We start from the raw sequence: 16529 nt of genomic DNA on the forward strand, positions 1-16529 counted from the left end.
TTCATGCTACAAAAGGATTTCCACCTGATTTTCTTCATGATGCATTAGAAGGAATTGTACCTGTGGAACTCTGTATATGCCTCTCGCATCTGATTTCAAAGAGGTATTTTACATTGAATGATCTTAATTGCAGAATAACAACATTCCCCTTTCAGTTCTGTGACAAAACTAACAGACCTCAGACAATACAAACAAACTTTCAAAAAAAATGGAACAATAGGTGGCAATGGACATGAGAATTGGACACTTCTGAGATTTCTTCCACTGTTAGTTGGTCATCTCATTCCAGAAAGTGAAAAGGCTTGGCATTTAATTCTTGAATTGAAAGACATTGTTGAGTTGTTAAGCAGCCCCTCGTTCACAACAGAAACCCTGTGCTACCTTCAAGCCAAATTTTCTGACCACCGACAGTTTTTCCTTGTACTAAATTGCACCCTAAACATCATTATTTGGAACATTACCCTATGCTAATAAAAAAATGTGGTCCCTTAATTGAATTTTGGACTATGAGATTTGAGGCTAAACACTGTTTCTTTAAAAAGGTGGTTCGTGATTCTGGTAACTTCAAAAATATTCTTCACACTTTGGCTACAAGACATCAACTAATGTTAGCATATTTGGAGATGCCAACTCTTTTTAAACCAAGCATCGAAACGGGACGAGTATCTGTTGTACCTGTGAACATCTTGGATGCTACAATCAGCGTGGCTATTTCAAACAAGTTTAAAGCCCTGGACTCTGTTTCACTCACCTCAACAGCTTATTTAAGTGGGACAAAATATTCCAAAGGTGCTCTCTGTTGGCTACACAAGCGGAATACCAGATCTTGGGAGAGTGCTTGAGATCTGTTTAGTGGATGGCCACATATTTTTCATTGTTGAAATGTTTGAAGCTGGCTTTGTTGAGCATCTAAGGTGTTACCAGCTCAACATCAAAGTTCCTGCAGTAACTGTGGTTGTTGATCCTGACCAGCTGAATGACTACACCCCCCTTGCTGCATATCTTGTTGATGGAAAGGTGCTCGTCACTCCAAGGACGTTTATAATACAGTAAGGTACAGAAAAAAGATCCTTGCTTTTTATTATTATTAATTTTGTGTGTGTTTTAACTCACAGGTGGTCTAATACAATCATACACCATATTAACTAAAGACCATGCACTTCACTCATGATAGTTTAATTTTATGCTGGTTACAGATTTTCAACTTTTTCTCCTTTTGTGTCACACTGTTATAGCTGTTGGTGCCTCCATGATGCTTCTTCGAGTCATTGTTTCACCTCAAGAGATCAGGCGTGTCACCCTAGAGAGTGTACCTGACTCGGTAAAGGACCTATGTGAAGCACTGCGTACAAATATGGGCTTTGCGAGGAAACTTCATTTTACAGTTTGAAGATCCAGACTTTGGAAATGAGCTCTGCAATTTGACGGATATCAAAGATCTACCAAATGATCGAGCAACACTGAAAATTTTGTTCACTTTTTCTGGTTCTGTATCTGACTCAACACTAGATACTGCAAGCTTGAGTTCCCCAAGTAGTGCTTCCTCAGTGGAATGGCCTGACCCTTTTCTTATTCCTGATTCCTCCCATGATGTTGAACTTCAGCTCAGTGCAGCAAATGATGCCTGTGCCAAAGATGGCACAGTGATGGCCATCTCCAAGAGTGTTAAGAGTGAAATACTTGACAAACTAGCTGACATGATCTCCAAAATCACTCCTTATCCAAGAAAAGACCACTATGAAAGTGTAGCCACAGCTCTTGTAGAAAAGCACCCTAGTCTCAGAGAGCCGGGTTCTGTCAAAGGTATTGCTGGGTATTCAGCTTGAAATTCAAAATGGGCAATTACCATCATAGACTGATGGTAGCTGGATGCCCTGAGGTTCTTGTAAATAAGAGAAAGAAGGGGCAGACCAACCACAAGGCAATCAAGAAGTCAAAGAAGGGAGAGATTCACTTCTTGCCAGATCCACCTGAAGGTCAAAGTGCAGATATATCAGAGGAAAAACAGAAGACCATGCTTCTAGAGGTCTTCTTCTGTGATCATCTCAGCGAAGAAAGGAAATAATTGGGGATGAGCCACTCATCTCTGAACTTATGGACAGATGGCCTGCATTGTTTAATGAGAGACAGGTAAGTATACATCCACAGGATGATGAACAAAGAAATGATCTGTTGGTTAATGTTAAAAGATCACATGTAATTTTAATATGTAAATTCATATGTAAGATTTTCATTTGCTATTGCTTTACACTCTACTAGACTTTTACACTCTTATCACCCCATGTTTACTGTCTTATACGTCTGTTTGAGATAAAGGCAGAGTTCTGTAGAATAGTCACTGCTGACCTGCTCCAGTCATTCCTGGATGGACTGGATGCCTTGATGTCAAGTCTTTTGGAATTCTATAAAGCAGCTGTCTCATCAAACAGGAGGTTGACTCTTAGCAGTGTTATGCAGTGCCTTAATAAGGAGGTACGTATGAAAATGTACTTAACAATATGTACTACATTAAAGAATCTTGTTTCATTACTGTATTTACTCAGTCTCTCTTTGTATGTAGGACACAAATCAGAACAGAAGAACGGCTGCCCTGCTTGGTCTTCCACTGTTCTTGTCAGAAGACACCTCTGACATAATCAGGATGTGTGATGTAAGAAAATATATTTATGCATTAAGATAATGGGTGCATTCATTCAGAATTCAGCTGACTAGTTAATCACTATCTTCAAAAGTACTTCCATTATAAGCATTTTAACCAACAAGTAACCCTAGTTGGCAATGTTTGGGATAGTTGTTGGCAGTGTTTAAACTTTGAAGTTTTTGTGTCAAATTTCTGTTGTATGTCTGGTTAGATGACAAACAGCCATGTTCAAATGGTCAAAGAGTAGTGCACACATCAGTGGAGCTGAAATAAGGAGGTGGTTTTAATAAAGTAGCAGGTCAGGATACATTAGAACTAAATTTGTGCATTTGTTTTAGGTTCATGGTGAAACCCTGGATGTCCTCATGAAGGGAAAGTGTGTTGGAATTCTAATTGGACATGAAGGTGTCCTGCATGATGCTTTCCTTCATGAAATTATCAACGTGGCTGTGGTGGTAGAAGAGGCAGTCGTTCTTCATGAAATCAGAGACGTGCCCACTGGTTTTGCTATGTTAATGGGCACCATCTACTGCCTTAATCTGCAGTACCCTCACAAAATGAAGTACTCATTTGAATTCCTGCAGAAGGTCGTCATGAAGATGAACCCTGACCAGTGTTCAGCAAGGGTACATGGACTTAGAAATAAATTGCTGAGATTTTGTTTATAGATTGATTGGCTGCACACCAAGTCTCATCTGGGAGGGTGATATTGACAAAATGTTGAAAACAATAGATTTTTGTTTCATCTCACACTGTTGGACACTGTTGCTGTACAAAATTCTTTTTATTTACCATATCAAAAGCAAGCACTGTTGAATGTTGAGACGTTAAAATTTTTGTTAATTTGTTTGCTCTCAATCCTTGTCGATGTTAATCTGCTTGCTTGTGCAGAGCAACTCGTGAGATTTAGAGGCAGAAACATGGCATGCAATTGTTCTTCAAGTTTTAGTAACACAAATCATTTACTTGGAGGAAATGCATTGTCAACACTAAGCATTGTTTAGAAATATACACGTTTTATGTAATGTGTAATGTCCTCATTCAAATAAATTTAATATTTCTAAACAAGTGAACACTGGATTTGACTGGTAAACTTGCCATTTTTAGTCAAGATGAGAAATCTTAATAGAATCTACTTAAAAGCATTAGTGTTCTTAACTTTAAAATGGCAGTTGTGAATATAGTTGGAAGTTAAGTTCACTTGAAAGCATGAATCTAAATAAAGAGGAATTATGTGTATATTTGACAAGACAAAGTCAATTGTAGGGAATTACTACAGTAAAATGGTAAGTTATTCTAATTCTCTGTTTCAAGTTCAAACAACTAATTTATCATTAGTTAAACAACTTCCAAAACTTACCATTCTGAGTAGAAACAAAGGTTATAATGAAGTTGAGTTTACTCACATTTTTAAGGCAGCAGGTGAACTTGAGTTTGTAAGTTTAACCAACCTGAAATTTTTTTACAGTGTAGGGAGCTGGGGGAGCACCTCATCAGACTCCTTAGGGAAAGGCTTGACAAAATCCAAAGCATGAGCATTATGTCACTGGCAACACTACTAGACCCAAGGTACAAATCACTTGGTTTCTTTAGCCCAACAAAGGCAGATGAAGCAATAAAACGACTCACCTCTGAATGTGCCAGTGTAATCTCCAGAGAATCGCATCCATCTTCAGCTGCAGCTTCAACATCACAGGATGCTGCAGCTGAAAGACCTGGTCAGTATTTTTGCTTTGGTTTAAAGTAGGGGTGGGCATAGATTAAATTTTTTTTACTAGATTAATCTCACTGAAATCTTGAAATTTATCTAGATTAAAATGGCTCATTCAGAATATGCGTGCTACCCAAGTAATGACTAAAAGTCAGTCTTTGAGATAGGGTTTCTTAATACAGGGGGTGCATTAGACCAGGGGCTCATCTCCTGTTTCCAATTTGCATCAATGACTGCTTGAGGAAGCTGTTCTACTTTGATACTTGAAGAAAAGAAAAAAAGCTCAATAAAATGTACGTGTTCAAAGGTTTATTCAGTTAAACATGAAAATAGTACTGTATGCCTACATACTTTAAGAGGGCATATTTAGTCAAACATGAATTTGTAAGCCTACTGTACATTTAAAGGGGTTGATAACGTGTTTATTCAGCTAAACATGAGATTTGAAATGTAAGCCAACATTTAGTATTTAAAAATGAATTTTCCATGAAGCAAACCTGGCGACTTCGTGGCTGCATCCATATAAACACACGTACGATTTGTAATTAACAGGTTTAAAAACTCGTTCTCGCCGCTACTGTGCAATTTGGTTAGGAATACAACCGAGCTAAACTATCAAGGTGAATGTCATCAGTTTGCTTACCTATTTTCACTCATAGGTAATTTGAACTCCATCCAACAAACCCGCGATATGGCGATACAGTTCGCTTCCTTATAAACACAATTTGGCGCTGCACGTCCAAACGATACACTTCCTGTATCGGTCACGTGTGTTTAAAGCGATACACGCACCAATAAGTTTCACTCTTGTGCGCTCGGACAGTGCTGACGCCAATGATCTATATTACTATTATTATTAATACTATTAATATATTACTACTATATATACTATAGTATATTACTACTATTATTAGTGTAGATCAATGGCTGACACACCAGTGTCGTTCGTCCCATCACTGGCCAACGGTACATCGATGGTAGCAGATTTTTCACAACACTCTCGTGAAAATTGCTAGTTAGTTTGTTGTAGCACTAACGAACCATCTAAGAAACGGTTTATCAGGGCTCCATACTGCGACTAAAATGGACGCAATCGCGACCACAAATATTAATTTGCGAGTAATATAATTATTTCACTCGCCACTGGCAACACGTGATACAACAGCATTATTTTTTGTAATAAAAAAATAAATGTCCACCACTTCTTTTGAGTTTGTATGTTAAAAGTTAATGACACGAATTTACAATCACGTGTAGGGATGTTAATTGGTTTGTAACTGCTACTTTGGACGAAATTTAAAGGGCGAGTTTTATAGACTCAGGAAATGTTTGAACCATGTTGCTACGATGTCTTATCCAAGAGATATTAATAAAACCATCGAAAAACATCAACAGGAGACCTCAGAGGGAAGATGTGGGTTTTTATATACCCGAGCTACATCACACGTGTGTGGTTCTGATCGACTGGGCTCTGGTGAAGATGTCTAGAATGTTTGGGTTCAAACAGCAACATGTTGTGATATGTTGTGTTGGCGTCGCGCTTTACAATTCTTGAATGCTGAAAACCGACCGACATCTGAAACCGATCGCACACCGGCCACAAAACGATATCGACGGCCTTTTCGAGTCGTTTAAATCGAGTAGTTAAAATGATCGTCAAGTAGTTAGAATTAGAGAAGCCTATGGTATGTGCTTTTTAAAAATGGTTAGTTATCATTTTGTTTTCACGGACTGCTTGAGCCCACCGCTAGTAAAATGCCTCAGTACGGCAAGCAGGAAGCTTGTGAAGACCAAAAAAATGGTAATCATTGAATGCAGTACAATACGTGAGTAAAATATGGCAGTGAATGAATGCTGATTAACGCTATAAAAATCCACGGGCTTTAATTACAGATGCTCTTTAGTGAATGGTCATTCAGACTACGAAAGAAAAGAAAATATAAATGCCATTTACTGTTCTGCATTTTTTGAAAGAGTATGTTATGTAATGTTCTCTTAAGTAATATTCTAATGTTCTGAAGAGTTTCACCAAACATTGAATTTCCTTATGATGACAAAAAGGTTTTTATTTCTATTCAACAGCAAAAAAGTATTAGTAAGGTTAGATTAGTAACATTTCTCCATCTGTGAATAGATTCTATATCAATTCAGTCACTTTTTAAAACCATACTTAACACTGTTGCCAAAGTGGGATAGACATTGGAATATGTTTTTAGAGCCAATCATCTTGAGGTTTGTAGACCATTACTTAAGAAATGCAACGCTATGTTAAGCCTTGCCCGCCCCCAACTATTAGTCATATCCCAGTTTTAGTGTTGCATGTGTTTTATTTTTTCATTTCAGGTGTCACACCCTTGTTGGTAATAACTCCAAACTTCATTGGTTTTATGTGTGACTAGTTTACTTCCATGTTAAAATACCCTGTGTTTGGTCTTGTGCTTTGCTTGGCTTTGTTTCCAGTGTTGTGCATGAATACATTCAATTAATACTGTTAAATAATATGTGAGCAAAACTCGTAAGGAACAGCAGAGAAAGGAAATCAATGTGACATTGAATACAACATGTGTACATAATAAATTGGCCGCATTAAACAGTAATTGGTGTGACACTAGTGTGCAATATTCTGTAAGATTCTGTTTGGTCATGTAGAGTTTTCTTTTCACCTACTGCTTGAGTCCACATCAGGTTCTTCCAAATGGACAGCAGAATCCTTTTCATATCTAAAAGGTATAGACATTGAAGAGAGTGTGATACAGGACACCAACATTTTCATTACAGAGTGTGATACAGGACACCAACATTTTCATTACTGAATCATGATTGATGCAATGACATTTTATATTTTTCACTCTTTATGGGTTTTGGCTGACTTGGTCTTTTTCATTTTTCCACCCATACCTTTTGAGCACAACTCGAACGGAACAGCAGAGGACAGAACAAGCATTAGAAGATGAAGGTAATCAAAGACACATTGAATACAACATGTGTACATAATAAATTGTCTGCATTAAACAGTAATTGGTGTGACACTAGTGTGCAAAATTCTGTAAGATTCTGTTTGGTCATGTAGAGTTTTCTTTTCACCTACTGCTTGAGTCCACATCAGGTTCTTCCAAATGGACAGCAGAATCCTTTTCATATCTAAAAGGTACAGACATTGAAGAGAGTGTGATGCAGGACACCAATATTTTCATTACTGAATCATGATTGATGCAATTACATTTTATATTTTTCACTCTTTATGAGTTTTGCATGACTTGGTCTTTTTCATTTTTCCACCCATACCTTTTGAGGACAACTCGAACGGAACAGCAGAGGACAGAACAAGCATTAGAAGATGAAGGTAATCAAAGACACATTGAATACAACATGTGTACATAATAAATTGTCCGCATTAAACAGTAATTGGTGTGACACTAGTGTGCAATATTCTGTAAGATTCTGTTTGGTCATGTAGAGTTTTCTTTTCACCTACTGCTTGAGTCCACATCAGGTTCTTTCAAATGGACAGCAGAATCTTTTTCATATCTAAAAGGTATAGACATTGAAGAGAGTGTCATGCAGGACACCAATATTTTTATTACTGAATCATGATTGATGCAATGACATTTTATATTTTTCACTCTTTATGAGTTTTGGCTGACTTGGTCTGTTTCATTTTTCCACCCATACCTTTTGAGCACAACTCGAACGGAACAGCAGAGGACAGAACAAGCATTAGAAGATGAAGGTAATCAAAGACACATTGAATACAACATGTGTACATAATAAATTGTCTGCATTAAACAGTAATTGGTGTGACACTAGTGTGCAATATTCTGTAAGATTCTGTTTGGTCATGTAGAGTTTTCTTTTCACCTACTGCTTGAGTCCACATCAGGTTCTTCCAAATGGACAGCAGAATCTTTTTCATATCTAAAAGGTAAAGACATTGAAGAGAATTCGATACAGGACACCAACATTTTCATTACTGAATCATAATTGATGCAATGACATTTTATATTTTTCACTCTTTATGAGTTTTGGCTGACTTGGTCTTTTTCGTTTTTCCACCCATACCTTTTGAGCACAACTCGAACAGAACAGCAGAAGACAGAACAAGCATTAGAAGATGAAGGTAATCAAAGACACATTGAATACAACATGTGTACATAATAAATTGTCTGCATTAAACAGTAATTGGTGTGACACTAGTGTGCAATATTCTGTAAGATTCTGTTTGGTCATGTAGAGTTTTCTTTTCACCTACTGCTTGAGTCCACATCAGGTTCTCCCAAATGGACAGCAGAATCTTTTTCATATCTAAAAGGTATAGACATTGAAGAGAGTGTGATGCAGGACACCAACATTTTCATTACTGAATCATGATTGATGCAATGACATTTTATATTTTTCACTCTTTATGAGTTTTGGATGACTTTGTCTTTTTCATTTTTCCTCCCATACCTTTTGAGGACAACTCGAACGGAACAGCAGAGGACAGAACAAGCATTAGAAGATGAAGGTAATCAAAGACACATTGAATACAACATGTGTACATAATAAATTGTCTGCATTAAACAGGAATTGGTGTGACACTAGTGTGCAATATTCTGTAAGATTCTGTTTGGTCATGTAGAGTTTTCTTTTCACCTACTGCTTGAGTCCACATCAGGTTCTCCCAAATGGACAGCAGAATCTTTTTCATATCTAAAAGGTATAGACATTGAAAAGAGTGTGATGCAGGACACCAACATTTTCATTACTGAATCATGATTGATGCAATGACATTTTATATTTTTCACTCTATGAGTTTTGGCTGACTTGGTCTTTTTCATTTTTCCACCCATACCTTTTGAGCACAACTCGAACGGAACAGCAGAGGACAGAACAAGCATTAGAAGATGAAGGTAATCAAAGACACATTGAATACAACATGTGTACATAATAAATTGTCTGCATTAAACAGTAATTGGTGTGACACTAGTGTGCAATATTCTGTAAGATTCTGTTTGGTCATGTAGAGTTTTCTTTTCACCTACTGCTTGAGTCCACATCAGGTTGTTCCAAATGGACAGCAGAGTCCTTTTCATATCTAAAAGGTAAAGACATTGAAGAGAGGTTGATACAGGACACCAACATCTTTATTACTGAATCATGATTGATGCAATTACATTTTATATTTTTCACTCTTTATGAGTTTTGCATGACTTGGTCTTTTTCATTTTTCCACCCATACCTTTTGAGGACAACTCGAACGGAACAGCAGAGGACAGAACAAGCATTAGAAGATGAAGGTAATCAAAGACACATTGAATACAACATGTGTACATAATAAATTGTCCGCATTAAACAGTAATTGGTGTGACACTAGTGTGCAATATTCTGTAAGATTCTGTTTGGTCATGTAGAGTTTTCTTTTCACCTACTGCTTGAGTCCACATCAGGTTCTTCCAAATGGACAGCAGAATCTTTTTCATATCTAAAAGGTAAAGACATTGAAGAGAATTCGATACAGGACACCAACATTTTCATTACTGAATCATGATTGATGCAATGACATTTTATATTTTTCACTCTTTATGAGTTTTGGCTGACTTGGTCTTTTTCATTTTTCCACCCATACCTTTTGAGCACAACTGGAACGGAACAGCAGAGGACAGAACAAGCATTAAAAGATGAAGGTAATCAAAGACACATTGAATACAACATGTGTACATAATAAATTGTCTGCATTAAACAGGAATTGGTGTGACACTAGTGTGCAATATTCTGTAAGATTCTGTTTGGTCATGTAGAGTTTTCTTTTCACCTACTGCTTGAGTCCACATCAGGTTCTTCCAAATGGACAGCAGAATCTTTTTCATATCTAAAAGGTAAAGACATTGAAGAGAATTCGATACAGGACACCAACATTTTCATTACTGAATCATAATTGATGCAATGACATTTTATATTTTTCACTCTTTATGAGTTTTGGCTGACTTGGTCTTTTTCGTTTTTCCACCCATACCTTTTGAGCACAACTCGAACAGAACAGCAGAAGACAGAACAAGCATTAGAAGATGAAGGTAATCAAAGACACATTGAATACAACATGTGTACATAATAAATTGTCTGCATTAAACAGTAATTGGTGTGACACTAGTGTGCAATATTCTGTAAGATTCTGTTTGGTCATGTAGAGTTTTCTTTTCACCTACTGCTTGAGTCCACATCAGGTTCTCCCAAATGGACAGCAGAATCTTTTTCATATCTAAAAGGTATAGACATTGAAGAGAGTGTGATGCAGGACACCAACATTTTCATTACTGAATCATGATTGATGCAATGACATTTTATATTTTTCACTCTTTATGAGTTTTGGATGACTTTGTCTTTTTCATTTTTCCTCCCATACCTTTTGAGGACAACTCGAACGGAACAGCAGAGGACAGAACAAGCATTAGAAGATGAAGGTAATCAAAGACACATTGAATACAACATGTGTACATAATAAATTGTCTGCATTAAACAGGAATTGGTGTGACACTAGTGTGCAATATTCTGTAAGATTCTGTTTGGTCATGTAGAGTTTTCTTTTCACCTACTGCTTGAGTCCACATCAGGTTCTTCCAAATGGACAGCAGAATCTTTTTCATATCTAAAAGGTAAAGGCATTGAAGAGAATTCGATACAGGACACCAACATTTTCATTACTGAATCATAATTGATGCAATGACATTTTATATTTTTCACTCTTTATGAGTTTTGGCTGACTTGGTCTTTTTCGTTTTTCCACCCATACCTTTTGAGCACAACTCGAACAGAACAGCAGAAGACAGAACAAGCATTAGAAGATGAAGGTAATCAAAGACACATTGAATACAACATGTGTACATAATAAATTGTCTGCATTAAACAGTAATTGGTGTGACACTAGTGTGCAATATTCTGTAAGATTCTGTTTGGTCATGTAGAGTTTTCTTTTCACCTACTGCTTGAGTCCACATCAGGTTGTTCCAAATGGACAGCAGAGTCCTTTTCATATCTAAAAGGTAAAGACATTGAAGAGAGGTTGATACAGGACACCAACATCTTTATTACTGAATCATGATTGATGCAATTACATTTTATATTTTTCACTCTTTATGAGTTTTGCATGACTTGGTCTTTTTCATTTTTCCACCCATACCTTTTGAGCACAACTCGAACGGAACAGCAGAGGACAGAACAAGCATTAGAAGATGAAGGTAATCAAAGACACATTGAATACAACATGTGTACATAATAAATTGTCAGCATTAAACAGTAATTGGTGTGACACTAGTGTGCAATATTCTGTAAGATTCTGTTTGGTCATGTAGAGTTTTCTTTTCACCTACTGCTTGAGTCCACATCAGGTTCTTCCAAATGGACAGCAGAATCTTTTTCATATCTAAAAGGTAAAGACATTGAAGAGAATTCGATACAGGACACCAACATTTTCATTACTGAATCATGATTGATGCAATGACATTTTATATTTTTCACTCTTTATGAGTTTTGGCTGACTTGGTCTTTTTCATTTTTCCACCCATACCTTTTGAGCACAACTCGAACGGAACAGCAGAGGACAGAACAAGCATTAAAAGATGAAGGTAATCAAAGACACATTGAATACAACATGTGTACATAATAAATTGTCTGCATTAAACAGGAATTGGTGTGACACTAGTGTGCAATATTCTGTAAGATTCTGTTTGGTCATGTAGAGTTTTCTTTTCACCTACTGCTTGAGTCCACATCAGGTTCTTCCAAATGGACAGCAGAATCTTTTTCATATCTAAAAGGTAAAGACATTGAAGAGAATTCGATACAGGACACCAACATTTTCATTACTGAATCATAATTGATGCAATGACATTTTATATTTTTCACTCTTTATGAGTTTTGGCTGACTTGGTCTTTTTCGTTTTTCCACCCATACCTTTTGAGCACAACTCGAACAGAACAGCAGAAGACAGAACAAGCATTAGAAGATGAAGGTAATCAAAGACACATTGAATACAACATGTGTACATAATAAATTGTGTGCATTAAACAGTAATTGGTGTGACACTAGTGTGCAATATTCTGTAAGATTCTGTTTGGTCATGTAGAGTTTTCTTTTCACCTACTGCTTGAGACCACATCAGGTTCTTCCAAATGGACAGCAGTATCTTTTTCATATCTAAAAGGTATAGACATTGAAGAGAGTGTGATGCAGGACACCAACATTTTCATTACTGAATCATGATTGATGCAATGACATTTTATATTTTTCACTCTTTATGAGTTTTGGCTGACTTGGTCTTTTTCATTTTTCCACCCATACCTTTTGAGCACAACTCGAACGGAACAGCAGAGGACAGAACAAGCATTAGAAGATGAAGGTAATCAAAGACACAATGAATACAACATGTGTACATAATAAATTGTCCGCATTAAACAGTAATTGGTGTGACACTAGTGTGCAATTTTCTGTAAGATTCTGTTTGGTCATGTAGAGTTTTCTTTTCACCTACTGCTTGAGTCCACATCAGGTTCTCCCAAATGGACAGCAGAATCTTTTTCATATATAAAAGGTATAGACATTGAAGAGAGTGTGATGCAGGACACCAACATTTTCATTACTGAATCATGATTGATGCAATGACATTTTATATTTTTCACTCTTTATGAGTTTTGGATGACTTTGTCTTTTTCATTTTTACACCCATACCTTTTGAGGACAACTCGAACGGAACAGCAGAGGACAGAACAAGCATTAGAAGATGAAGGTAATCAAAGACACATTGAATACAACATGTGTACATAATAAATTGTCTGCATTAAACAGGAATTGGTGTGACACTAGTGTGCAATATTCTGTAAGATTCTGTTTGGTCATGTAGAGTTTTCTTTTCACCTACTGCTTGAGTCCACATCAGGTTCTTCCAAATGGACAGCAGAATCTTTTTCATATCTAAAAGGTAAAGACATTGAAGAGAATTCGATACAGGACACCAACATTTTCATTACTGAATCATGATTGATGCAATGACATTTTATATTTTTCACTCTTTATGAGTTTTGGCTGACTTGGTCTTTTTCATTTTTCCACCCATACCTTTTGAGCACAACTGGAACGGAACAGCAGAGGACAGAACAAGCATTAGAAGATGAAGGTAATCAAAGACACATTGAATACAACATGTGTACATAATAAATTGTCTGCATTAAACAGTAATTGGTGTGACACTAGTGTGCAATATTCTGTAAGATTCTGTTTGGTCATGTAGAGTTTTCTTTTCACCTACTGCTTGAGTCCACATCAGGTTCTCCCAAATGGACAGCAGAATCTTTTTCATATCTAAAAGGTATAGACATTGAAGAGAGTGTGATGCAGGACACCAACATTTTCATTACTGAATCATGATTGATGCAATGACATTTTATATTTTTCACTCTTTATGAGTTTTGGATGACTTTGTCTTTTTCATTTTTCCTCCCATACCTTTTGAGGACAACTCGAACGGAACAGCAGAGGACAGAACAAGCATTAGAAGATGAAGGTAATCAAAGACACATTGAATACAACATGTGTACATAATAAATTGTCTGCATTAAACAGGAATTGGTGTGACACTAGTGTGCAATATTCTGTAAGATTCTGTTTGGTCATGTAGAGTTTTCTTTTCACCTACTGCTTGAGTCCACATCAGGTTCTTCCAAATGGACAGCAGAATCTTTTTCATATCTAAAAGGTAAAGGCATTGAAGAGAATTCGATACAGGACACCAACATTTTCATTACTGAATCATAATTGATGCAATGACATTTTATATTTTTCACTCTTTATGAGTTTTGGCTGACTTGGTCTTTTTCGTTTTTCCACCCATACCTTTTGAGCACAACTCGAACAGAACAGCAGAAGACAGAACAAGCATTAGAAGATGAAGGTAATCAAAGACACATTGAATACAACATGTGTACATAATAAATTGTCTGCATTAAACAGTAATTGGTGTGACACTAGTGTGCAATATTCTGTAAGATTCTGTTTGGTCATGTAGAGTTTTCTTTTCACCTACTGCTTGAGTCCACATCAGGTTGTTCCAAATGGACAGCAGAGTCCTTTTCATATCTAAAAGGTAAAGACATTGAAGAGAGGTTGATACAGGACACCAACATCTTTATTACTGAATCATGATTGATGCAATTACATTTTATATTTTTCACTCTTTATGAGTTTTGCATGACTTGGTCTTTTTCATTTTTCCACCCATACCTTTTGAGCACAACTCGAACGGAACAGCAGAGGACAGAACAAGCATTAGAAGATGAAGGTAATCAAAGACACATTGAATACAACATGTGTACATAATAAATTGTCAGCATTAAACAGTAATTGGTGTGACACTAGTGTGCAATATTCTGTAAGATTCTGTTTGGTCATGTAGAGTTTTCTTTTCACCTACTGCTTGAGTCCACATCAGGTTCTTCCAAATGGACAGCAGAATCTTTTTCATATCTAAAAGGTAAAGACATTGAAGAGAATTCGATACAGGACACCAACATTTTCATTACTGAATCATGATTGATGCAATGACATTTTATATTTTTCACTCTTTATGAGTTTTGGCTGACTTGGTCTTTTTCATTTTTCCACCCATACCTTTTGAGCACAACTCGAACGGAACAGCAGAGGACAGAACAAGCATTAAAAGATGAAGGTAATCAAAGACACATTGAATACAACATGTGTACATAATAAATTGTCTGCATTAAACAGGAATTGGTGTGACACTAGTGTGCAATATTCTGTAAGATTCTGTTTGGTCATGTAGAGTTTTCTTTTCACCTACTGCTTGAGTCCACATCAGGTTCTTCCAAATGGACAGCAGAATCTTTTTCATATCTAAAAGGTAAAGACATTGAAGAGAATTCGATACAGGACACCAACATTTTCATTACTGAATCATAATTGATGCAATGACATTTTATATTTTTCACTCTTTATGAGTTTTGGCTGACTTGGTCTTTTTCGTTTTTCCACCCATACCTTTTGAGCACAACTCGAACAGAACAGCAGAAGACAGAACAAGCATTAGAAGATGAAGGTAATCAAAGACACATTGAATACAACATGTGTACATAATAAATTGTCTGCATTAAACAGTAATTGGTGTGACACTAGTGTGCAATATTCTGTAAGATTCTGTTTGGTCATGTAGAGTTTTCTTTTCACCTACTGCTTGAGACCACATCAGGTTCTTCCAAATGGACAGCAGTATCTTTTTCATATCTAAAAGGTATAGACATTGAAGAGAGTGTGATGCAGGACACCAACATTTTCATTACTGAATCATGATTGATGCAATGACATTTTATATTTTTCACTCTTTATGAGTTTTGGCTGACTTGGTCTTTTTCATTTTTCCACCCATACCTTTTGAGCACAACTCGAACGGAACAGCAGAGGACAGAACAAGCATTAGAAGATGAAGGTAATCAAAGACACAATGAATACAACATGTGTACATAATAAATTGTCCGCATTAAACAGTAATTGGTGTGACACTAGTGTGCAATTTTCTGTAAGATTCTGTTTGGTCATGTAGAGTTTTCTTTTCACCTACTGCTTGAGTCCACATCAGGTTCTCCCAAATGGACAGCAGAATCTTTTTCATATATAAAAGGTATAGACATTGAAGAGAGTGTGATGCAGGACACCAACATTTTCATTACTGAATCATGATTGATGCAATGACATTTTATATTTTTCACTCTTTATGAGTTTTGGATTACTTTGTCTTTTTCGTTTTTCCACCCATACTTTTTGAGCACAACTCGAACAGAACAGCAGAGGACAGAACAAGCATTAGAAGATGAAGGTAATCAAAGACACAATGAATACAACATGTGTACATAATAAATTGTCCGCATTAAACAGTAATTGGTGTGACACTAGTGTGCAATTTTCTGTAAGATTCTGTTTGGTCATGTAGAGTTTTCTTTTCACCTACTGCTTGAGTCCACATCAGGTTCTCCCAAATGGACAGCAGAATCTTTTTCATATATAAAAGGTATAGACATTGAAGAGAGTGTGATGCAGGACACCAACATTTTCATTACTGAATCATGATTGATGCAATGACATTTTATATTTTTCACTCTTTATGAGTTTTGGCTGACTTGGTCTTTTTCGTTTTTCCA

General features: G+C 36.5%; 1 protein-coding gene across 2 annotated transcripts; it reads left to right on the forward strand.

Annotated features, from left to right (window-relative positions):
- Positions 1 to 523: 523 nt before the first annotated feature.
- Positions 524 to 3674, forward strand: LOC143519518 (uncharacterized). Of its 2 annotated transcripts, none has more exons than XM_077013059.1 (5): positions 524 to 1054; positions 1236 to 2130; positions 2311 to 2472; positions 2561 to 2650; positions 2980 to 3674. In XM_077013059.1, the coding sequence occupies exons 2-5, from the start codon at positions 2095 to 2097 to the stop codon at positions 3307 to 3309; spliced, it is 618 nt and encodes a 205-aa protein (XP_076869174.1). In that variant the 5' UTR covers positions 524 to 1054; positions 1236 to 2094; the 3' UTR covers positions 3310 to 3674. The 2 variants fall into 2 exon arrangements, with proteins under 2 accessions (XP_076869174.1, XP_076869175.1); XM_077013060.1 differs by having other exon boundaries at positions 2317 to 2472.
- The last annotated feature ends 12855 nt before the right edge of the window (positions 3675 to 16529 follow it).

Source organism: Brachyhypopomus gauderio, chromosome 7, assembly GCF_052324685.1.
Source record: "Brachyhypopomus gauderio isolate BG-103 chromosome 7, BGAUD_0.2, whole genome shotgun sequence".
NCBI classification, from domain to species: domain Eukaryota; kingdom Metazoa; phylum Chordata; class Actinopteri; order Gymnotiformes; family Hypopomidae; genus Brachyhypopomus; species Brachyhypopomus gauderio.

What these genes read in the sequence shown, in the direction of transcription:
- LOC143519518 (XM_077013059.1), top strand. Translation starts at nt 2,095, where the DNA reads ATGGACAGATGGCCTGCATTGTTTAATGAGAGACAG. An exon ending in CATTGTTTAATGAGAGACAG is followed by an intron (nt 2,131 to 2,310) that starts GTAAGTATACAT and finishes CGTCTGTTTGAG; the next exon opens with ATAAAGGCAGAGTTCTGTAG. An exon ending in ACATAATCAGGATGTGTGAT is followed by an intron (nt 2,651 to 2,979) that starts GTAAGAAAATAT and finishes CATTTGTTTTAG; the next exon opens with GTTCATGGTGAAACCCTGGA.